Source organism: Pseudopodoces humilis, chromosome 3 (assembly GCF_049639895.1).
Source record: "Pseudopodoces humilis isolate 2021_Gansu_Grassland_sample_001 chromosome 3, ASM4963989v1, whole genome shotgun sequence".
In the NCBI taxonomy this organism is placed as follows: Eukaryota; Metazoa; Chordata; class Aves; order Passeriformes; family Paridae; genus Pseudopodoces; species Pseudopodoces humilis.
The window spans coordinates 31,434,075-31,458,778 of NC_142202.1; the positions used below are offsets into that span (position 1 = coordinate 31,434,075).

Here is a 24,704-nt window from a genome sequence, read left to right on the forward strand (position 1 = left end):
GTCCTTGACCCTGCAGTGGGAGGCATCAGACAATATTTATTGCCTGCTCCACAGCCCTTGCTAGCCTAGGCTGCCAGAGACGCGGCACTGCAGAGTAGCTGTGGGAGGCCCTCCCCAGGAGGCTATGAAGGCAGGGAGAGGCTGGCTACTCCTCAGCATGTGGCACCCAGATACACAGCATCCATCACCAGATTTGGGAGGGAGTTAGGCTCCCTAGGAGTGTTTACAGGGGACTGTTTACAGTTTACAGCCCATTTGCTATGGAAAAGCTGAGAAAGAAGGGATAGCTTGGTAGCCGAGTTATCATGCAAGAGAGGGGGTCCCCCAGATGCTGGGTCCCCCTGTCCTCCCTCACCTCCTGGTATCCTGGATGTGCCCCCATAGCTACATCAGAACTCGTCATTACCTATCTTGGGGCCCATCTCTTGCTGTCATCTTGTGTGGCAACAGTCAGCACAGGTCCCAGCAAGTCTTATGGCTGCTCTCCGTCTGGAAAGCAAACAGGATTTTATGGGAGAGTGAGAGACACAAGGCAAGCAGGGTGAGCACTGGTTTTAACCCCAACCTATGCTGCCAGTGTTCCAGTGTACTGACAGTCAAACACCAACCCAGAAAATGACAAGACAGTGCAGAAGCTTTGGAAACCTGCAGCTCAGAGTCCTTAAGCCAAGGGGGTGTGACACCCAGGCTTTCTGCTGGCCAGGCACAGCAAGCCCTCCCTCCGAAAGGAAACTGCTTTCCCAGATACCCAGGCTGCTTGTGCAGGCTGCCCAGCTGCTTGCAGCAGGCTCTGAAGGGATTTGAGAGCCTGCAGCTCTCTGTCCCCAATCCTGGGGGTGCTAGTGAAGCATGTGCGCAGTGGGCTGTGTCTGCCTCCCCTGCCCGCCCCAGCTCCCTCCAACGCCCGGGGCTCGGTGGCATAAAAGGCACATTTAATTCAGCAGCCTCTCTGGCCAGAACCAGCAAATTCACAGTTTTCAATTCCACTTCCCTGGGGCTCTCACAGCCCTTTCCTGGGTCACCCTGAAAAGCCAAGGGCGTCCCTGGCACTGCTGTCCCCTCCCGGGCATGCACTGCTCCTTTGTCCCGTCACCACCTGCCCAGGCGCTGCACCGCTCAGGCATCGCCCTGAGAGCCCCAGAGACATGACCCCCAGAGCTCCGAGAAGGGATTTTGCCTCCCCGGTCACCCCCTCTTCCCGGGGCAGAGTGGGATCAGCCACCAGGAGAAAACGCAGGCCTGCCTTATCCTTTTCCAGTCCGGGCGGCGCAGCATGGGGTGCTCCGGCACTTCTCCCAGGGCTTCACCTGCAGCGGAGCTGCCGGCGCCGTGTCCCTGGCCCCGCTGGGACATGCCCCACGGATGCCTGCTCCAATGCCTCCTGCAGCATCCCTGCCTGCGCCCTGCCAGGTAGGGCGGAATAGGAGGACGAGGAACAGGCAGGCAGCGGCATGCTGGGATCTGTAGTCCCTGTCAGCCCCGGCACGCACTGAAGGCGGTGCAGCCCGTCCCTGGCGCAGGTGCCCGTGGGGTTGTGGGCACAGCTCGCCTCCTCCTCCGGTGGGATCCTGCAGGCTGGGGAGCCTGAGCTACAATGGAGCTGAAACATAGCCGGTAGGACGTGGAGCGGGGTTTTGGAAACCCCTTGGGCCGCTTGGGAAAGGCAGAGCAGGACAACAGGATGTCTGCAAAAGATCGAGGGCTCTGCCAGCCCTGCAGGTGCCACCCTGTTGATGTCAGACCATCTGCAGCACCGCTCCCCTGCCTTCCCACACAGAGAGCTGGGGGAATGAAATCTCCTGCTTTGCCTTTGTGAGCTATCCGGGCTTCCAGAGAAAGCATCCCAAAATCCCCTCCTGGCAGCCTGCCGGTATCTCTGTAGGGAGGAGACATCCTGACCCGGGATTAGCAGAGGGATCTGCAAACACAACTGCCGTCCCCTCGCACACAGCAACCCCACCGGGGCCACTGCTTGTCTCCAGCCAAACAGATCTCAACCTAAAATAGGCAAGAAAACCTCATCTTCCCCCATGGGTCCCCAGGAAGCCCTCAACATGCTTCCCCTTGCCAGCCAAGCTGCTGGTCCACCTTGCAGGCCCCACCAGGTCATATTGCTGTCCCTGGAAACAGAGGCAGGGACTGACCCCATAGACATAGCTGGGAGAGAGGACAGAGCCGGGGTGAGCGCTGTGCTCAGAGTAACTGAAGGCAGTGTCCCCCTGCTTCCACAACCCCTGCCCTTGGGGGTGAGTAGCAGGCCCTGGCTCAAGTCACTGGGGCTGGAGCCCTATGGGCCTAGCGGCACATGCAGAAGAGGAGAAGAGGTATCGGATACCAGAACTGGCACACAGCCCAGGTCCTGCTGCCCAACCATCCAGGGAAGGGAAGAACAGAAAGGTGCTGAGAAGGAGATGGCAGGAGCCGAGGATGTTGGGGAGAAGGTGGGCGGTGTCAGGAGTAGGACTCTGGGGTGCTGGGGCAGGGCGCTCCGCCGTGCTGCTTTCCCACTGCCTCCTGCTTCCATCTGGATAATGCCCGCATCCCTGTGTCAGGAGCCCAGCCTCCTTGGCAGGCACTGCCCGGCCGCAGTCTCCTGCCTGCTCTGTTTGTTTTCTGTCTCACTTCGCTAAATGCCTCCTAATTTTTTCCAAAGAGACAGTGCCTGCCAAGGGCAGCAGTCATCACAGCAGGAAACACTTCCAGCTGCTGGCTGTTACAGAGAACCCTACAACAAACAGAAAAGGTTACATGAACCAACACCAGCAACAGCTGGCAACCCTGCTCCCACTTGGGGAGAGCTGCCCTACCCGATGGGACATGGGAACAGATGCCACTCTTCCAGCAGGCACAGCACAGCTCCAACCACTCCCCCCACCGCAGCAGTCTGCTGGTGTTTAGCCCAGCCACCAGGTTGGTGGCTGCACATCCTGACGGACACAGAAAAGGAGGAGCGATGTGGGACCGTGGGACCCTGGCCCAAGAATATCCGTTTTGTTCCTGGGCACAGAGCAGTCTGTCTTAACCCCATGGAAATTATGTGTAAGCAGAAGAAACAAGATCACAAAGAGTGGGCTTAACAAACCATAAGCTAGAACATTTGAGCAGGTACAAACAAGAGATGGCAAAATTTTAATTGCTCATTCATGACACACAAAGGCTGTGGCAGATGCTAAGTGACACCCTTGGTGGTCATGTGCAGCCCCATTGTCAGCCAAGCCCTGGGAAGTGACAGCAGGGCCAGCTGTCACCAGCTGCCTAACCTCTGTGGAAAAACCTGCACTGCAGGACAGCCACACCTGCAGGCAGCTGTTTGTCACCTGGCTTTGGACACTTCCTTATTCCCTTTCCCCACATCACCTTTTCCTCTGCTCCTGTTGCCTTCGCCAAGGGTGAGCACAGTGAATGCTTAGTTTCTCATTTGAGCCGTTCCCTGGTGCTATGTAGGCATGCTATGGCACCATGGAATTACACCCAGAAACACCAGCTTTTTAAAGAAAAGCAGTTTACACCACACCAAGTGTAGAAGTGTCCTGGCAGTCCATAGACAAGGGATTGACAGCAGATTACTGGCAAGCACCTCATGTCCTCCTGACACTACTTGTCAGGGGATCTCTCTTTGCAGGGATGCCCAGTACTTCCTCCAAGCATGGCCAAGATGGGACAGGACCACTTGCCTCACCAGCCTTTCACCCCATTCCCTATGTCCTCTTGCCCACTGGGTGACACCAGAGTTCTCCAGTCAGGAAGGCTGATCCAGGGGCCCCTCAAGGTTTATCTGCAGGTATGGAACAAGCCTAGCACAGGTATGCAAGTCACATGAAACCTTGGTGGCCATGACTCAGCTGGAAGATAGGCAACACTTAAGAGACTGCCTGTTTCATGATGTTTCATATGCGTGCCTGAACTCTGACCATGCTGCTTGCGGATCATCCTACCTTGTGCTGGGTGCAGGGAATTCCATCTCCACTTTCAGTCACCAGCTTGAGGACACACGCTTTTATTTCACAAGACGGATGAGAGTGCACAGTTGTGCACCACTGCTGCAGTGCTGAGACAAAAACAAGTCCTCCCAAAACAAAGGTAGGCAGGTGCCTTGAGTCAAAACAGAGGCTGGTCCAGCTCAAAGGCTGGTCTCCATCAGAGGACAAAAGCAGATGCTAGGAAAGAGTAAATGTGGCACAGTAAATGGGCACTAACTGCCCAACTGTTCCCTCAGCCTCCAAGCTGGAAGGGACATGACGTTTGTGTTTTGTAGCCATGGTGGGTTTCACTTCTGTGAAATCCTGCTTCCCCCTTCAACTCAGAAGCTTCTGAAAGGGGGCAGCAGCTCTCCCCACATGCAGGGCCTCACCAGGGTTCCTTTGCCTTCAGTGTCAAAGGGTAGATGAACATTGGAGTGGCTGCTTTACAGGCCTAGATTGTATCCACCCAAAAGCACATTTTCCGAACAGAAATTCTAGCTTACTTAGTCATTCAGGCATGGCTCCATGCCTTCAGTCCTCCTTGTTGCTTTTCTCCAAATCTTCCCTGGCTCCTCTTGATCCTTCCAGAGATGCTGGTGCTGGGGGCACACAGGGACTTGTGTGGGGGTGAGACAATAATTTGAAGAGTGGCACAAGGTTTTCCTGCTTTCTTTCTGCTTTGTAACTGGGAAAGATTACAGTGTGTGATTTCATATCTGAAATAGCCCCAGGCCTTTCTGTGAATGGCTGGCTCATGGCTGTCTCAGTGCATAATCTTGTTTGTGAATCTGGGGCTTCTTCCCTTCCCCTGTTATCTGTGACTTGATATTTATCTAAACTGAATTTCAGTTGCCTGATGTTGTAATGATTGTCAGCACTCCTCCTAGCTGGCACTTGTCCCCATGAACCTGAGTAATCCAATCACCTCAGCAAAGCCCTGTCATCTCATTCTCTTTTCCAGGTCACTCACGAATGTGTTGAAAAAACATGTGACAGATACAAAGATCTCTTTTCACAGCAAAAACTGACTGCTGACTCCTACACCCTCTTTCCTGTTTTCATACTAATTATGGAGCCAAGTAAGGACTTTCCCTCTTGACCAGCAAGTTCCTTTAAAAACTGGTCTGAAAGCTGACTGGAATTTTTTAGGGGAAGCAGTGTGGGCACTCTGAGCCCAGACTCCCTAGGAAGTGCTGCTTCAACAGTGGGGGCCCCTCCACAGGAGCCTCCCCACATGCCCACAGGTCCTGTCCCTGCACAGACAACAGCAGATTCAGCAGTCGGCTTTTCCCTGAAGTTCCTTCAGCCCTTCTTAGAAAAGGTGGTATCTTTCCCTCCTCCCAGTCCCTGGGGGCTGGAGCAGCTGCTAATGAATGACTATAGAGGCCAAACGTCACAACCAGCTGCTTCACCCTCCCTTTCCTTCTGGGGAACCCAAGACATTTGTTGCTGTTTACCTTTGCTTTCTAACAGATGCTTTGAGGAGCTCCCCAAAGGAAGGTGGAAGAAACTGCTCAGGCTTTGGTAGAGCTAACAGAGAGGTAAAAGCTTCATCTGTCTTTTCTGCTATGGTGTCTCTTCCTCTGATCCTTCATCCCTTCAACATCCTGCAGCAGGTTTCCTAGTCTGGGGTGCTTTGTGAGTAGTTTCCGTCAGCAAGCTGATAGCACTTCCTATTCTTCTTCTCCTCTCTGCCTCTCAGTAAACAGCCTTGTGATGCCATCTGCTCTTCCAGCCCTGCTCTATGCCTGCATCCTGAGGAGAGAGCTTAGCAGGGGAGCAGGAGGGAGCAGGTATTTCTGCCTGCTCCCTTGACTTGCTGCCTGCAGACAAAGTTCTCTGCTTTGCCAGGGCTCGGCCAGCAGAAAAAAAAAAGATTACAAGGTGCTCTGTGAAGCATCCTTACCCCCCAGAATGAGGGTCTCTGGGCAATGTTTCTGATCTGTTTTACCTCACTCCCTCCACTCCTCCATAGACAAAAGGAGAGGCACCTCTAAAGCCCTAGCTTTAACGCACTACCAGCCAGCACAAATTCCTCGCAAAGCAGCAGCTGTGAATACTGACCCTGCTCCCAGCACTTGACGTTATCTCTGATGCCGGGTGGTGCAGGGGGAACATTCAGCCCTGGCGTGTTTTGAACTGCGTAGACTAACTGGCTACGAAGTCCCTTATCTGGAGAGTTCAAGGAGCCCTGAGAGGCACCAAGGGGGCACTTGCCTCAGGCAGGTGAAGCGGTCCAGCTGGGCACCAAATTCCCCAGGGCCTGGTGGGACTTCAGTACTGTACCTGAAGGGCTTCCCACCAGGTAGAGGGCAGAGGACAGCGACAGGGCAGAGCCAGCCTTAAAACTACCCGAGATGGCAAAGCTGGGACTATCCCACCCATTACTGAGTCCCAGGAAGCCCTGGACATCCACCTCTTCAGTGGGGCAGCTAAGTGGGTTCCCAGCCCTGACTGTTACTGGTCAAATGCCATCAATGGCACCCCCACAATGAACCCTCACACCTCCCTCCTAAGCACATGGCAAGTGCCCAAGCCCAGGTACAATCTGGTCCCTGGCCAGAGAAAAATCCCCAGGAGCAGAGATGGGTGCTCCTGCCCAGCATCCTATTAAACACTGCAGAGGGACATTGCAGTGTCACAGCAACAAGCTTACCAGAAAGGCAGGGTGGTCCCAGTTCCCTTGCTCCTTGCTTCAGGCCACAGGACAATGCAGGGACAATGCAGCCTTGGGAGAGGTAGGAAAAGCCCCACAAATATTTGAGCTGTTGTCTGCTCCAGGGCTGGTGGTTTGGGGATGCAGGAGGAGATACAAGTGCCTGGTGGAGGGCAGGAGCAGGGGGGGAATGGGGAACGTAATTTATGAGCAGGCGTCAGAGGAGGAGAGATAAGCTGATCTCAGGAGACTGTTTGCAGAAACAAAATTCTTCCAAGAATCTGGTTTCTCTGATGGCACCCGCTTAAGCTGCTCTCCCCAGGGAAAAGACTGTCCCCTCCAAGCCACAACCCTAACCTGCTTCTTGGGAGGCTGTGGAAGGAGACTTGTTTTTCCAGGGCTAGCTTCAGTCTCCATTTGTTGGAAATTTAGAAAAATAAAAACCCTTTCTCCCAAGGGCAAGAGGGAGGGATTTGCTCAGGGCTTCACTCAGTGCAGCTGCAGAAGCCTCCAAGCTAAGGCAGAAACCATCTCCAGGACCTGGATGGTGCTTCCAGACAGCTTTTGGCACCTCCAGGAGCTGCAAGGAGGTGGGGAGGGGCATGGGCACATGGGCATGTGCAGCTCATGACACCTGACCATGACTTCTTGAGGGCCCACCATGGATTTGGGGAGATCCTGGGGATGCCTTGCCCCAGACCTTCATCCTCGTCCAGCAGTCCTCTGCAGCCAGCAGACCCTTACAGCCCGTGTCTGCAGGGCTGGTCCAAGTCCTCAGGGGTGCCAGGATGGCCAATGGAGGTGCTGCCCGGGGGTAACGGGGAGGGGAAATGCCGCAGGAAGGGGTACTTCCCTGGAATCATTCTAGGGGCTGCAGCAGGAAGAAGCACAATGGCAGGAAACCATGTTTCTGCTTCCAAATGGAGGAAACCTTACAGGACACCTGGGGAGAACAACCAGAAATCATTAATGTAAAATTCAGCTGGGAGCACAAGGAGCAGACAGAGGCAGCCCTGAGCTGGAAGCAGGTCCTCCTAGCATGGAGGAGCCTGGGTCTTGATGCAGTAGTGGCACAGGCCACCACATGATGGGGCAGCCATGAACAGAGGACAAAGGCAATCCCAACCATACACAACACAAGGCATAGTTATGGCTCTTGCCTGCCTACTGTCTGGCTATCCCACAGGCGGGTCCTTATTTCCACCCAATCAGGTGGGAGGAGGGATGCTCCCTGGTGGACTGGGACAGCACTTAGGTAACACCCCTTGGAATGTGGCTCTTTTGCATTAGTAAAATGTGCTCTTTTGCATTATCAGCATTCCCCGTCCCTGCATTCATGTTTGCTCAAGGGGAATCCCTGTCTTTGTCTGCACCATGGTATCTTGTTTGGCCACACCTTGGGCAGCAGCTAAAGCAGGGCAGAGGGATGGGCTGAGCCTATAGGACCATGTCCCACTTTCCCCTCTTGTCTGCAGCTGAGGGGAGCAAAGGTGAGAGCCCACAGCAAAACAAGATGAGAGCAAAACAGTTCTTAGCCAGACAAGTTTGAATATAAGGACTCAATGAATGTGTGGGAGGAAACCCAGGGGACAGGATCCCACAGCTGAGGAATGAAAGAGGGGTAAAATTAATTTTTCCATAGCCTTCCATCTCCTGGGCTTGGTAGGGCTATATTTACCAACAACACATGGCTACCCCAAGGTCACTGCTTTGGGAGCAGTACCAGAGGGGAAAAGCAGGACTGCAGGAGGCCATCTGCCACTGGCACCCCCAGGGTGCTGGGATGTAGAGTAGAGATGATTCCTCCTTCATTGCTTCATGTTCCTGGCTCCAGGACTGAGCTCAGAGCTGGCAGACCCAGGAAGAAGTCAGGCCAGGAACAACATAAGGGAGCTGAGCATGGAGAAACCTGCAGTGAAGGTCTGGAGAAGGATGGGGACAGCTTACATTCCATTTGAGAGGTCCTCAAAACAGTCCTGATGTGAGGGGCAAGGCAGAAGGGGCTTGGAGGGCTCAGCTCAACCACTCTCCTACCCCAAATGCCACCCTGCACTTATACAGGAGCTCCTTTCCCCAAGGAGAGTCTGAGCCCTCACTCACTTGTCCCAAAAACAGGGATGCTTCTAGAAGAGCAGGAAAAGCTGGCAGCCAAACAACAGTCCTGCAGCAATCGCCTGCCCACTGCCACCTCCTGCATCCCACGGCGCCTCCACCTCCCAGGAGAGAGGCTGTCCCTGTGGAGCCAGATTCAAAGGTGCAGAGCTGGCAGGACCCTCAGGAGGCAAGAGCTGCACAAACCCAGTGGGAGCTGCTGAACTGCTGTCCCCCAAGAAGGTGGAAGAGCATCCCTAGGGCTGGACAAAGTGAGCCTTGCCATTGCACCTGGATAGCCCAGCAGAAGGCTGCAAGTCCTGTTTGGGGTACTGGCCCAGGAGCAGAGATCATTTAGCTCCCCCTCAGCAGTTTTTTGGAGGCTGATCTGGGCTGCACAGCTGTTTCCAATTTAGTAGAGGACAGAGAAATGAAACTAGAGCCAGAACAACACAGTCTTCCTTTGGTGTCACCATCTCCCCACCTTCCAAAATTTGGAGAGGAAATTCCTCCCCACTGAGCAGCAGTCCCCTTGGCAGAGGATGGAACAGACATGCAGGAGCCAGCCACCACTGGCCTGTGGTGAGTCAAGGTTGGCTCTGTCTCCTGCATGTCCCAGTGGCCAGGACAGAAATACATGGGCTATTTTGGGTCCACACAGACCAAAGTGGCCTTTTGCTTGTAGACCAGCTCAGAATAGGGGCCCTGGCTGACCGCTGCTTTTGGCATTAAATACCTCAGCCCTACTGAGAAGGGGGATGGTGAGCACAGAAGCAGGTTTCTCAGGGTCCTGTGCAGTCTGTCTGTCAGACACCTGTCCTGCCAATATCCTGCTCACTGCTCAGACAGCCATAGCATTTTGCAAATCCCAGACTGGCTTCAGATGCTAAATGCAGTTATTTCACAGTAGGTCTGCTACAAGAGACAGGGAGTGTCTATCACCCCTTCACCTCAAAAATCCACTTTGTCCCAGCCAAGAGGCACCCCACAATCCCAAGAAACAAAAAGAAGGAGAAGGGATGGATGCCCTGTCTGTGTCTGCTTGTGCCAAATCCGCTCACTTCCAAAGATGCAGCCATTTCCAAAGAGTGGGATAAAGCCATCCCCAGAAGTCCCAGGAGTTGAAGAGACTCGAGGAGCCACCTACGCCTCCACATTTCCCGGGAGGGAAGATCTGCCTGCCGAGAGGAGGGTTTGCCATATCCCTGCTCTGTGGCAGACAGAGAAGAGTTGTGTGGGCAACACATGATCTGTGGGCCGAGAGGAAAGCCAAGGAGGCAGCGTGCTGTTAGCGATGTGGTGCAAGCAAAGGAGCTGGAGCAAATACACAGGGCACCATCTCTGGCATCCTCTACGAAGAATCACGCAGCTTCCCCAAACAGCCTGGCAGGACTGAGATCTTGCAGGAGGAGCCAAAGCAAGACTTGAGGCAGACACCTCCTTTGGAGCAAATAAGTCGCAGCCCAAACCTCCCACTCTTGGCACTTGGCCTTGGCTAAACAGTGGCAAACAGGAAAATCTTTATGCAAGTAGGATCAGACAGGGAGAGCAAACAGGAGGTGGGGACCACTGTATCTGCCCAAATGCCATCAAAACAGAATCTCACACACAGCCAACAATAATAAGCCCAGCCACAAGCTGGGAAAGAGCAATCCTCTCCACATCCCCTCCAAATCCCAGCCTGTGCTGCTACATCCATGCAAAAAGCCATGATATTGCAGCCTCTCTGGCACTCTGAGCATCCTCTGGATGTCTCAGGGAAGCACAGAAAACTCTGGATGAAAGCCACCAAGTGCTCCACTCTCGTGGAAATGGCACTTTGCAGCCATTGGCTGGCAGGCTCCAGCAGCCTTTCAGACTCCCAGATTAATGTAGGAAGCAGAGGAGATGAAGGCATCTCTAGACACCCTACTAGGAGACCCAAGGTTACAGCAGCCTCCTCCTGAGGTGAGCTGGCCATCTGGCAAGGTGTCCTGTCAGGGCTTGCCTAGGTAGATGCTGATGTACTTCAACAGTAATGCCAGGTGATAGGGAGCCCAGGGCCTGAGCCTTGCTGAAGCAGTCCCTTCTGACACGCTGCATCCACACAGCCACAGGGAAGGAAGGGAGGGACATCAGATTTGTGTGTTGAGTATTGATTGCCAGGCTATTTGCTGATGCTAGGTTTTGTTTCTGATCAAAGGCTCCACTTTTGGAGCAAGCCCAGCTGCAGAGCCCAGGCAGGGGAGTGCAATGTTCTTCAGCACCTTCCTCATCTCTCTGCAAGGCATGGATTCTGACCCATATTACGTGGGCACCCCGTAGCCACTGCCTCCAGCCCTATTCAGGGACATGCTGGCAGATCAATGTCCTGATGTGGTTCACCACACAGACACGACAGCCTTGTGTTGCCACAAGGAGTGCGTGTAAAGACGGGAAGGAGAAGCTGCAGGGTAGGGTGGATCACTCCACAATAGCTTGGTTGTGTTGCCGTTGGTCTGTCTCCTCCTGTGGTTAATGGATAACACTCCTGCTCTTGCCAGGAAGCCATGAAGACCCACCCAACCCTACCATCCTCAGCCACAGCCCAGCATTTACAAACCCTGATGGGAAGAAAGCACCATGCAGTGTGTGCATCCTGAAGCAGTGGGCTCCCTGTGGGGGCTAAAGTCCAGTCCAGAGCAAATACCATCAGGGAGCTGAGAGTATAGCACTGAGGGAAGATAAAAAAATGGAATTGCCTCCAACTTGGTCCTAAGGCCAGGAAGTTACAATGCCTGTCACAGGCAGAGCAGGCAAGGCAGATGAGGCTGGCACCTCCTTCAACCCTGAGCCTTGGGCAGGACCAAGAAGACACATTTGTCACCAGTCCCTCCTGCCTCCCTGGCTATTCTCCAAGGGTTATCCCCAAGCTTAAAACAGGGGAGTTTCTCTCATGAGGGTTTACCATGACCGTGAACAAAAAGTCTAGCAAAACTCCAAAGCTCTCACAGGTTTGAGCCAGGTGAACAAGCCCTCAGCCACGGGTGTAAACTGTGTCTGTGGTTGGACGTGCTGGGCAAAATGAACCAGGCAGGGATGAGGACCTTGTTTGGAGCCACAGCTTGGGCAGCAGAAGAGACACCAAGCAGGGCAACCCAGGCAGGACACCCTTCTCCCCAGCAGCTTTTCAGGTGGCTGGAGCCACTTCAGTGTCAGTCTGGGGACACAGATACACTTTCAGGTTGATGGCTTGGCCTTGGCACAGCACGGCTGATGACACAACCCTCTAGTAACATCCCTCCCAGCCCTGCTCTTCACCTCCAGCCCCTGCCTACCTCCTCCCTCTGCAGCTTCCTGTCTGCTCACTCATGAATTTCCAGCTGGAAATTTCACAGCAAGGTGCCTTCCTACCAGTCTAGTCCTAAAGGAAATGAAGTAAAGCAAGTCTCACTGGCAGTCGTGTGGTGGGAAGAAGCAAGAAGGCTCTGCGGAAATCTGCCTGACTTCCTGCTGACAGCTTCTGCACGAGCCACCAGGCAGGCAATAGGTCTCTGCTCCCTTTTGGCCCCAAGGAAAGTTGGTCTCCTGGAGATGAAGCCTGACTGTGCTCACCTATGGCTTTACCAAGAGGTTGGAAGAGTACCTTGAGCACTGACACAAATTTGTGTCACAGTTAGTGCATGACAACCACACACAAAGAGCTTTGAGCTTCCCCTTCCTTGGACACTGGTGAGACCAGGAAGAAGCCTGCTCCAAGCCAGAGCAGGACCAAAAGGTTTCAACAGTGATGTTTTTCAGACCACTGCCATCAGCAATGAAATTACAAAGGACTTATTAGCGTTATTCCTACACAACAGCTTCCCTTGTCTCATGGGAAAAACAATCCTCAGACGCATTCCTCATGCAGCATCACAGCTCCTCTCCCACATGGGGACTCCAGAGCCCGTGTGCAACCCCCCCAGCTAGGTCCTAGGTCCACAGAATCTGGAGTGGGAGATGGGGTGCAGTACTGTGCTGCAGCCTCAGCTGGGGCACCGAGACCCTCCAGACCACACACCCCGATGTAACCAAACCTACCCAGCCTCTGCCCCTAATCTGCACACTTCTTTCCCCAGCCGACATCTTGCACACTCTTAACCTAAGAAGTAATTAGTCTTTATAGGACTGCTCAATCAAATAAAAATAGCTGTGTGGCTGGTAAAACCCTGACTCCTTCCCAGTTGCAAATGCTTGTAGCTCCTTTTGTGTAGTGCTTTGGGCCTCATCTTGTTAGCAGCTGTATGAGTTAGCATGGAGATGAGACTGAGAGCTGACAGTCCTGCAGCCCCAAGCAGTGTGGTGCAGGGCTGGCAGGGGTCTCAGGACAGAGCTCTCGATGTTGGGAAGGCTCATGAAGGCACAGGGAGGTAAGCAAGGTTTACACTGTGGGGTCAGTACGGTGCTGGCAAACAAACAGAATTCGGTGGATGAGAGCAGGCGTTGCAGCTTCCGTAACACTTGCCAAGGTCCTGGACGTTACACTGAACAAAAACAACCAAGATTTACATGTATCCCATGGAAACCACCAGAAGCTGTTTGCTGGCTTCCTAAAGTCAGTGGTGGTGCCTTCCCATTTGGACAGGGCACAGGTGATCCTGGGCTCCCTCTATCCCAATGGGCTGGTCCCTAAGCCCTGCCTGCCTCTGCCAGGAGAACGGGGAATGAAGCTGGGCAGTGAAGAAGGTGCAGCATGGGAGTGGGTGAATGGGTGCCTTGTCCTCTGCAACCTGGCTTACACCCATACCACAACAAGGAATAACACAGGTCAGGCCAGGGCAACAACAAAGCCCATGGCTCATCTTCAAAGAGGAAGAGGCTCATTAACACCTCCCAGCCCAAGATAATGAGAGCAGGGATGCCATGCTGGGGAATTGATGCCAGTAGTTAATTATGCAGCTTGGGGAGGAATGGAGCAGAGGGACAACTACAGGATGGAGGTGCCATACTGCCCTGTGTGCTGGTGACACATCTGCTGATTTAAGCTGAAGTGAATTTCTTCAGCCTTCTCACTCCAGGTATCTGGTACAGCCTCCACCTCTTGTCTGCACTAATTGTGGAGGGACAAGTCATCCTGCAAAGCATCTTCTGGGGCTGATGTTACAGCCCTTGGTCCCAAAAAGAAAGTGCCTTTGTTCTGTGAAAATCTTTTTGGTGAGCCAAAGAGCGAGCCTACCTGTCTTTTCCAGGAGCAAAAAACAATGGCAGGAGCAGGAGTGCTTTGGAGGGCATATGTGTGGTGCCAGCACTGGACTGACACTATCAATGGTCCACGAGCTGCATGAAGACAACCAGTGAACCAAAGGAAAAACATCCCTGCACATTCACATCCTGAGATAGCTTTGTAGAGAAGGTAGGCTCGAGGGAGCCTGAGGCTGTCCAGCAGCTTACAGGTGCTGGTAAGCGGAAACAATGCCACCAAGGTGGGATGCAGTGCAGAAGGAGTGGGATTTCTCATGTCGGCACTCACAGAAGTCCCTCAACTCTGTCTGCTCACAACAGGCAACTGAGGGGCCATTGGGCTGTTTTCTGTTTCAGAAAGTGCATCCAGCTGTGGCAAACAGCTGCACAAATTCCTCCTGCAGCCCCTACCCCTGGGATCAAGGACACAGGCTTTACTTGTGTGTGATCCCACAGCTCAAGGGCTTAGCCGGTATTGCCTTCCCACACAGTCTGCAATTCCATAGCCCATTCCTGAGAGGCGGATGGGAGTGCTGGAGAGTACAGACAAGGACTGTGTTGGTCTGGCAGTATTAGCATCTAGCAGGGGTGCAAGGCTCAGATTTAACTACAGGGGTAAGGAGGACAGCACAAAAGGGCTCTACAGGAGCTCTTGGCACTTCTGCCTGGACCAGGCTGTCCATTAACGCTGATGGTTTACTCAGGAATGCAAAGAAACGCTCATTGAAATCATCAACATCCCACAGCCAGCTGGGAGCATTTTCTTAAGCAGGACCTGGAGCAACCCTGACCCAGCTGTTTTTCTGCCAGCCAAGGGGGCTCTGCCGCACTTCTCGCAGAGCAGCACATGGCACCCTGCCCACGCACCTGCCAGCGGGTCCCCACCACACCCGCCAGCTGAGGCATGCCGGCAGACACTGCCGTACACACGCGCCACTGCTCGGCAGGGATGTCCACCTCTGCAGCCGGAGGACCGCGGCACAAACCCCTCGGTGAAGTCCTGCATCCCAGGTAGCAGAGCATCACTGAGCTTTGCATCCCCAGAGCCACGTGCTGGCCGCGCCGCTTCGCATCCCCAAAACCACACGCTCTCCCCCCAGCAGTAACTACGAAAGTGGAATTACAGTTGCCGTGCAGGTAGTAAGGAAGACCACTCCCCCCCCCGCCCCCGAAAAGCAGCATCTATGCATCACACCCCCGCCGCCCGGTCCCCCAAGCCGCGACTCGCACGCCGCCCCTCCCCGTGCTGTGGCGCCGAATTCTGAGCTTGGGGTATCCCACGGCTCCCTCTGGGGGTTCCCCACGCTCCCGGCAGCTTTGAAACGCCGCGCGGAGCTTCGGAAGGAGCCGGGGTGGCCAAAAGCTCGGCGACTTTGAGCCAGTACCTCGAACGCGAGCGCCCACCGCTGCCTGCCGGCTCGGGCTCCTTCTCTCCCCGGTGCGGATGGGAACCCGCCGCCTCCGTCCCGCTCTCTAAACTCCGCCTCTTGCCGCCTTCAGTGCCACGCGGTTCCCGCGTGGGAGAGGCGGCGGGTTTTCCCGCTTCCCGCCCGTTTCGCGTTCCCCCGGCAGAAAAGGGGTAAGAGGAGCTGCCACCCCTCCGCGGGCAGCCGTGCGCACCTCGGGGCGAACCCACCTGCGCCGCGCTCTCCGCGCCGCCCCGCGTCCTGCCGCCGTCCCTTCCCCGCGTCCGCCTGCCCCTGGCTCCCCCCATTTCCGCGCCTACCGCATCTCCACGCCCCGCATCTGGCGGGAAACCCCCCCGGCCCCCGGGCCGCCTACTTCTTGGGGGAAGGAAAGCAAAGCAAGCCCTAAAGCCGGAGCCGCACCCAGCGCCGGGTTTCCGTTTATGTCCATGCATTAGTAGATATTATAGCTCTAAAGGGAGCTATGCGTTAAATTATGGCTCTAAATGGAGTGTGAACTGGCCCCTAGTCTGATAGGTTCCTCACTTGTCCCCCATGCTGCATTCTAATTCAGGCAAAAACACTCTGCTGGCAGTCACCACATAAGGGTGTAATATATATATACATGGGTGTACACACAAATATACATATGCATGTGTATACACACATACACACACACACACATATATAAGTATATATATATATATATAAAACTTTCTTGAGTTAGTGAACTAGTGGCTGTCATCCCTGCCTATGTCATCCCTTAATGATCCTTAAGGTCCCTTTCAACCCAAACCATTATGATTCTGTAAGTCACAGAGAGGATTAAAGACAGCTTTTTGCACTGTGTATTCGTGGTGGTGCTACCCAGGATGGCAGGCAATGTGTAGAGCCCTGTGAAGCTTAGCGATTCCCCTGTGTTCGGAGGATATAAGTACGGTCTGTATTCAGTATCCAAAGGGCAGGCACAAACTCTAAGAGTAGTTTTTTCCAGCTGCCACCTCCAGGTTCCTATCTCTCCAGAATTGATATCTGCTCCGCTGTGATAAAAGCCTGTTGCTCAGCTGAAGTGCAAACGTGGAGGAATCCTCAGGTACTTTGTCCCCCAGCAAGGGGGAGTGCACCTGAATTTAACCTTATATCCCTGTGGTTAAACAGTCACATAAATATTTTTTTATGTAGCTAGGTGTTTAAAGGAAAACAGGGCCCTCCTGGCTTTCTCCATACACTGTACTCTGCAGGCACAGGCAGTGGCACCAGAAACTCCCTGCAGCAGCTTTGACCATTAAAACATTTGTTCCATTAATAAACAGCCTCAGAAAATTCTCTGCAGATGGTGATCAGTTTGGGTTAAAAATTAAAACCAGAAGTTAAAACACCCCCAAAAGCTCTGGCAGATTCTCATTCTCACGCTCTCTCAGCAAGATGATCTCTAACACACATCTTCCTGCAGAATCCAAGCACCAAGCTTGTTTCAAGACAGACCTACATAACATTGCCACGTAAGCAAAAGTCCTCAAAGCCCAAGAAAAAGACAGTGGTAACAGGGCTGGGACAGCTACAGGTGCTTTCTAATCTGCAACAATGACACTGCAGAGTGTCACCCTGAGGAAAAGACCTCACTAGCAGCCTCCTAGAATGCAGCATGGGGGACAAGTGAGGAACCTATCAAACTAGGGGCCAGTTCACACTCCATTTAGAGCCATAATTTAGAGCTAGATCTCTCCCTCTGCACTGGCCCTAGATATTCATCATGGTTATGGGCTTCTGGGGTCAGATAGTAGGGTACACTAACAACATGAGGAGAGCAGCAGACAGTGCTGCCAGATAGTAAGACAGGAGGCTCTTTTCTTAAATTTAAGATCTATATCAGATCAAATTAAATTTAAAAGCTCTCATCTCCAATTAAAGCTCTCAGGCTGCATCTTCCAGGCAATGACAGATCCAAGCCTTTGGCCTGCCTTTCCTCAGCCCCCTTTCTGTAAGCCGTTCTGATCTGGAAGGTCTTCTGGGTAAGCTGCAACACAGACAATACCTTCCCTCTCCCTCTTTGAGATGTGCCATTTTGTCACCCACAGAGCCCCACAAGCCCCTTTGGTAGTCCCTGGAACACGGATGCCACAGCAGCTTGGATGCTGTGTTTCTCCTTGTGATACCCACACTTGCTGCTCAGCAGCATGAGATAAAATTTGAGCATCTCTACAATTTTATTTTTCTAAAAAAGCTCCAACTTTAGCACAGACTAAAAGCTGTGAGAACCAATTCCCCCAGGAACTTGAGCACAGGGTCCAGACTGGTGCTGCCCACTCAAACTGACACTTTTAGAAGCCAAGACAAGGCTCTCAGCCACAACTATTATAACCTCAGACCCCATCAGGAGGAGAAACACCATAGAACTTACCTTTGAATGGATATTCCAGGAAGTTTCTCCTTCAGGACAGGGCAGGTGTAGCCCCTGCCTCACCCCAGGCTTTCAGCAGCAGGGTGCATAGCACTTACCATCACCAAAGTACAGGATTAAATATTCTCTAATTTGCAGCTCTGGTCCTGTCTGCACAGCCACACCCCCAATCGCTGGAATCAAACATCTCTCAGTAGAGATGCCTGTCACTGGAGATGGGGGATTTGAAATCCATTAGCGCTGAACAGCGTCCCAGCCACTGGTGACCGCAGGCAGACAGAAGGCCAGCAGATAGACCCAAGGGGAGACACAGGGAAAGGCAGCTTCCAGCTCCTCAGCACAGCACTGACTGCTGGCTGCTGGCTGCCTCCTTGCACAGACCTGTGCACCCACCCATCACCAGCTTGCAGGACAGCACACAACGATGTCTTCTCTTGTGCAGGCAGAAGACCTGTAGCGAGCAAGACACCATGGGGTGAAGAAGGCTAAGTCTGGGACAGAGTGAGTGTCCTTTAAAATCCAGCCCTGGCTGCTGCAGGACAGGAGACATTTAGCTCAAACTTCTGTTCTCTGTAGAGGCACTTCAGCCCCTCAGGGAACATGGCTGCTCCCAAGAGCGATGCAGTTCCTTGGGTTGTGTAATGTCAATGGCAGCATGCAGTTTCAGAGGGGTGACACCTCCTCTATGGTGCATGGGATGGTAACAAATTGCACAGCCAATAACAACTCATTTATTGCCCCAAACATTAACTTGTATTATTCACAAACACAAACCCTTGCTGCAGGACCAAGTGGCCTTGCTTCATCTTGGCAAAGGTGTTGTGTTCAAAGAACTCTCTGCTCCCAAGTGACTCTCATGTTATCATCTTCACCTCTGCATGTACAATAACAAACCCTCTAGAAAAAGCAAACAGCTATGAAAACAGTCTCTGCCTGAAATGGAAACAGCTGTGCTTTGCCCAGCACTGGTACTGGGCCCACCACTGTATGAGCTACAGACCCACAGAGCTAGATGTTTCTCCCCTATGTAACTTGGGCAAAGAGAAAACACAGCCTTGAGTGGGCCCCGGGGGCTTGCTTGCATTCCCACCCTCTCCATCCCCAAAGCAGCAGCACAGTGCCAAAACACGCTGTGGCTGTTGGCAGATTGCTGCACTCCCCAGAGCAAAAGGGAGAAGGCAAGGGAGGAAGCCAGCAAAGCCTCTGCCTTACATAAGGCTGGGAGTTCCATGGACATGCTTCTCAGAAGATGCTGGTGGAGCTGAAGCTGCCCAGCCCTTTGAGTTTTCTTTCTGAAAACTCGAACATGCACTGCAGGCATGCCGTCACCTGGAGCCCAATTTGTACGTTCTGCTCATAGCTAGTTTGTAACAGGCATAACAAACAGGCAAAGTGCTTTCCATTCAGTGACACTTGCTGCCAAACCTTTCACAAAAGCAGCTTTTTTTCTCCCCCCTCCTCTCTTGTAGCAATTCCCTGCTTTAACTAAAGCTGTGAAATCCAAAAGGGGAAAGCAAACAAACAGCTGGTTTGGAAAGCAAGAGCAAAATGGGAGATTTATTCCAGGCAGTGGGTACTGCACCATAGGAGCTAAAGGAATATTTTTGGTGCCTTTTGGGCAATATATGAGTTTTAGGGCCTGAGGAGCTAGGCAGCATTTGCAGGCAGTTAATGCTTCCAGAATCCTTTACGCTTGGCACCCACATCAATCGTTTTCCTTGGAGATTTGCAAGCACTTTGCATCCATACATTAATTAACCCACCAGCCCTCCTCTGCAATAAGATTTCCCTTTCCCTGTAATGTGCCTGTCCTAGGGACAGGGTAAACTGAGGCATGGCAAGACCATCAGCCTGCAGCAGAGCTGAGGCCAGGGGTCTGCATGCCATCCAGTTCTCCTTTTCATTGCAAAACCACTCTTCCCTTTACAAGCATGACCCACACTGACTGCGTTTCCCTCCATTGGCTGCTGCCTGCCCCATTCCAGAGGAAGGCATGGGCAGGTCAGCTCATAAAGCCTCTGTGCTGGTCCTTTGGTTCTCCACAGAGCAGAGAAAGAGAGCCAGTATGTCCAAAAGGCAGAGCAGGCAGGCCAGGAATAGAATGGCAAGCAGATTAGCAGCTGTATCCAACTGCCTGCAAGTGCGACAAGGCAGCTGTATGGGGAAAGTGGGAAAAGGCAACTTTTAATCAGTTGCATGGAGGGAAACACAGAAGATGCTGAACCTCTGTCAAGTGCCAGCAGGTTATTAATCTATTAGTCAGTAGGGGCAAAAAAATCTACTCCAGGCTCCTGGGAATCCAGTTATTACAAGACTACAGTGATTGTGGATGCTTTGATAGTCAACAAAGCATCTCAGCCTGTTGCTGAGGTCAGCAAATGGCTGGGGGACCGATTATTTTAGTTTTGCTATTCCCTTGCTGGTCCTCACTGACCCTGGAGTGGGGTCCTGGCTGAAGAGCTGCTGGCAGACTCTTTTTGGGGTGGTAGATCTCCAGTCATTGCTTGCAGGACTCCTGATGGTGATCCCTGGGCTCTTGATGCCCTGCCCTGTATTTTGGGATGAGATGGTAGGGCAGAGATCTTGCTCACCTGATGGCCTGAGCCTTGCTGGGACGAGGTGGGGAAGGAGTGAGCTGCAATATCCTCCTGAATGCCGCCTGTGGCACAGAGATCCAGCTGGCACATCACCGCTTGCAGGGAGCTACACAGATCGCCAGCATCCTGCTGTCCCTCTGCTTCCTTGCACAACTCGACCTGCAGGGATAAAGTCAGGCCTTGTGACTTCTTCGCTAGTGGGCTGAGGGCAGCAGAGCAGCCCTGGGTGAAACCCTGCAAGGAAAGGCAGGGTGAGGGATGCCCTTGCTGCCAATCAGCTCCACCACTTCCCCATGCTAAGCATCCCCCTTGGCTGGTAGCACTGACATGCAATGTGGTGATACCACTACCCCTGAAGCACTCAAAGCCCTGGTGAGCAAATGGCCTAGAGACATGACAGGGAAGGGCCTCCACACGCCTCCAGCCCAGTGGCAGTGGCAGTGGCAGGGTGTTTTCCAGCTGGGCAAGCAGAAACAAATCCCATTGTCCACTGATTGGTCACAGCTCAGCAAGGGGTCTATGGTGCCCACAGGGCTCATGGGACCTGGGATGGACAGTGGGGTCCAGTCAAGCTCCAGCCCCCTTTCAGGCTGCTGGAGGTGGGGACAGCCTGCCCCAGTGGAACAGCAGCATCTTTTGGACACAGGGCATCTCCCTCCTGTCAGGCTGGGGGACACAAGCCCCTCTGCCCAAAGCACGTCTGAGGGTCTCCCATCCTCACCACCTCCTGGGTACAATCCTTCCACGAGCAATCCCTCCCTCATCCATCCCCATCCCTCTGCCTCCCTCCCTGCACTGCTGCTGCCCTCTCCTGAGCTCCAGCTGCCCATTTGCTTTCTCCTACAAGCATTAAGGGAGTAAATATTGACTAATGGCACAAATTAGCAGCTGAGCTGCTGGGTGCTGGTTACTGAGTTACTTGGCTGTACTGCCACCAGCCAAGGGTGAAATGTCACTTCACTGTAGGCAGTCAGGTACCTGCCAGGGCCCAAGCTGAGGCTTGGATAAACTCAAGACACACAGTTCAGGTCCCACTTGTACCAGAGGAGACAGGGTTAACCCCTGGCTCAGTGGCGGGCAGGAACACCCTGTGGCATTCAGAAAAGGTAGCCCTGGGGCACAGACCACTCCAAGCACCCGAATGGTGTCACTCCAGGTCTCCTTGGCTGAAGCTGGAGCTGGTGCTGGCAGAAGGAGCCACACTATAGCCAAGGTCATTTGGCCCATTGAAGCAGTGCCCGAGGCACATCCTCCTCCTTAGCTGGCATCACCAGCCTCCCAGGATGGAGCACAGCCATTAAGGAAGAAGTTGGCTGGCACTCAGCCACACTTGTAAAACACCACAGGGGAGCTGTGGGCTACTGGGAACCAGGGAACCTGGCAAGAGGAAGAGGGTGGCAGCTGCTATGAGGTCCCATTCCCCCCTCGACAAAGTCCATCCACACCCCAGTGGAGCAAGGTGCCCAGCAACTCGCAGGGTCTCCAAGAACCATCTAAAAGACAGAAGGTGGCTTTCTGTAGGATGAGTGAATGCCAGCTCTGGAGAATAGCCTGAAGCAATGGCTCTCCATCAGCCTTCCCAAGGCACCTTGGTGGCAGCAGACAGGGCCATGCTCTAGCTCTCCAGCTCTCTGGGAGTCTGCTGCAGCCAGAGTCTGCCCTTCCTGCAGGGCAGGGCTAAGATGCCTAACAGCATGCCAACCCAGCCTGCTCCCTGGGCAGTCCCTGTGGTCACTGGCACCATGGGGACTACGGCATGAGACCATGCACAGACAAGGGCTCCAAACACAGGTCCAGGAGCTCTCACAGCCACGCCAGTCCTTGTCTGTGCCTGGCCCAACAGTTTCTGGCTGGTGTGGAGGAATTTCACTCTGTGTAAATATCTGGCACGGCTGACTAAATCCTGCCTGGAAACTAAGTCCATCCAGTCATGCTTTCCCCTTTGGGCAAATCAGCAGCGGAGCTGTGGCTGAATGCTCCTAAACATCCCCCAGGAAGGTCTCCAGGAGAGCCCTTTCCCACAACTTCCAACAGTACAAGCCGTTCATAATTTCTTCTCCTTGCCAGTCATACTTCCGCAGGTTCCCAAGCTGAAACGAGGCCCCCAGGCCACCCAGTGGAGCACAACCATGGGACATCAAAAGAAGGGCAGGCCAAACCCATGACCAGCCCAGCTGCCAGGGCATTACTAGGACGGCCCTCCACCCCTTCCTCAGCCCCCCTGCAAAGCCGAGTGTCCACCGGTGGGCAGAGGATGCTCTAACACGCACCAGGGAGAAGGGAACTCTCGGGGGGTCCTACACCCCTCACACGAGGGGCGCTGGGAGCCCAGTGCCCCGCGGCCACGCTGCCGGGGGTGCGCGGCGGAGTTCGCCAGTCCCCGACGGGGAGGCAGCGGCCTGTAGTCGCCTGCCACCCCCTCTGCAGAGCTGCCCGGCCCCGAGGGGCTCCGGGGACGGCCCGGCCCGGCGCCCCCAAGCGCCTGGGCGGGGCACGGGCCGGCGCTGCCCCCTGGCGGCCGCGAGGGGCGCAGCGGCAGCGGCGGGCCCGGCCCGGCGTCACCGCGAGCACGGGGAGCGCACGGGGAAGGAATTAGCCGGGCGCGGGGTTAAGCGGCTCCGCGGAATGCGGGAGCCAGGGTGGGGAAGCAGCGTGGCGAGCTGGTGGCTGGTGGGAGAGGGTCTGGAATTCCAGGGTGGGGAGACATCCCAAGCCACCCCTCGGTAAAGGGGTTTAGGGAAGGGTAGGCAAGGCCCCGGGCACTGGGGTCACCGTGAGGATGAGGAGGCAGTGAGCGGCAGCAGGGAGATGGGGGAATAAACGGCACCGGGAGCCAAGTGCACAAAGTGGGACAGGGCACCCCGAACCGTGGGCTTGTGCTTGCTGTGTGTTAACCCATTGGAGGACTGGGGATGAGTGGGAGCCAGGAAATCTGGGAGTAAGCAGGGAAGTCTGATGGCAGAAGCAGGAGCTTTTTGTTTGAAGGTGGTTTAAAGAAACAGAATTTGCCTGTAGGTAACACTGCACAAAAGGGCAGGGATAGTGTTAGGAAGAGGATTTCAGGGTCAGGATGTATCACATGAGGACAGAAGACTGGGACAGTCACCCTTAACACGGTAACTGTCTTGTAGGGCTGTGCTTGGTGCTCAGCTGCAGGCCACAGAGGAAGAAGTCTCTGAGAACCCCAAGGTACACAGGGATGGGATGGGAAAAGGCTTGAAGTGCACCTCCTCAGCATAGGTTACTTCTCAAAAGGCAGCTTGCCTGCTTCTCTCCTTAGTCCTGGGCTGTGAGGCATCCAGAAGCACCCTTGTGCCACACACGCAATGTCTCAGGGACAAGAGGGGCTCCTGGCACCACCCTCCCAGGGACTCAGACTTACTCTGTACATCTATATGTACTCAGCTGATAGGGACTCAATCTCCGGGGAAGCATCCTGCTCTTCTAATACTGCTGCCCAGTGTAGTGGTTTAGGTTTACCAGCACACCCAGACACAGTAAATCTCTTTTCTGGCAAGCCAGATGACAAAAGCAGGCCAGACAACAGTGGTGGCTGACTTCCCACAATGGGAAAATCCCAAAACAAAAATCCCTCTTCTAGGGAGACATCAAAAACCCTGTCTTCTCTGCTCTCCGCACAGGATCTGCCATCTCCAGAGGATGCAAGCAGGCGGGAAAGTCTCACCTGACTTTTGCTAGTGCTGTGTCCTAGGATAGTAGAATTGGGAAGCTTTACAGCAGAGCTGAGCTGCTATGCAGTGTCCAGCAGTGCTGGTGCTGGCCCTGCTTGGCATCTGCAGTCATGGAGGTGCTGGGTTCCCAGCAAAAAAGCAGGCTTCTCAAGAAGGAAAAGAGCTCCACAAAAATCTAGCTTTCTGGAGAGACCCGGAGGGTCTTGTTGCTGGTTGCTCAGGAGAGGACTGCCTGCTCTGATGGAGCCATTGCTGCGCAGTATCTCCCATCCTGCTGGTCTCAGTGACCTCCAGCTTGCCTTCAGGGATGCTCTGGACATTCCTGGTAGGGAATGGCAGGACCTCTTGCAGAAAACAGGGCAGCACAGCTGGTGCTCCTCCACCACATCCTCCATCACCTTCCCTGCATAAGCCTGAGGACCATGACAGATAAATTTCACTGTTTCTTACCGCACAGCTGTACCAGCTTCCGTCACTCCCTACATTTTCTGATCCATTTCAGCCCCTACAGCACCCGCTCCCTTCTCAGGACAGCACCAGGACACTGGAGGGATAAGGACAAAAAGCAGCAGTGGAGACCCTGTTTTCTCACCTCTTGTACTAAGACCTTTACTGGGGCAGCAGAGCAGTGCCCTGACCTTGAGAGGCACCACTGACTTGGACTTATTTGGGTCAAGGGCCGTGCTACAAACCCTGCTCTGCCTGTACCTTCACCTCTCTT

The 24,704-nt window shown here is 53.9% G+C and overlaps 1 protein-coding gene across 11 annotated transcripts in view; it reads right to left on the minus strand.

Annotated features, from left to right (window-relative positions):
* Nucleotides 1-24,704, minus strand: part of SLC29A1 (solute carrier family 29 member 1 (Augustine blood group)) — a 33,637-nt gene that overhangs the window by 7,167 nt on the left and 1,766 nt on the right. For 2 of the 11 annotated variants that reach the window (XM_088053470.1, XM_088053469.1), the window contains exons 2-4: nt 24,434-24,527; nt 20,286-20,450; nt 407-489 (exon numbers count right to left, since the gene is read on the minus strand). In XM_088053470.1, coding sequence (XP_087909596.1) covers nt 407-435 — 29 coding nt within the window. In that variant the 5' untranslated portion in view covers nt 436-489; nt 20,286-20,450; nt 24,434-24,527. Of the gene's footprint in view, nt 1-406; nt 490-3,935; nt 4,648-6,618; nt 8,685-15,272; nt 15,472-15,507; nt 15,581-17,694; nt 18,146-20,285; nt 20,451-24,433; nt 24,528-24,704 lie in introns of those variants that run through there. The other 9 variants (XM_014259381.2, XM_014259382.2, XM_014259384.2 and 6 more) reach the window with 8 other exon arrangements.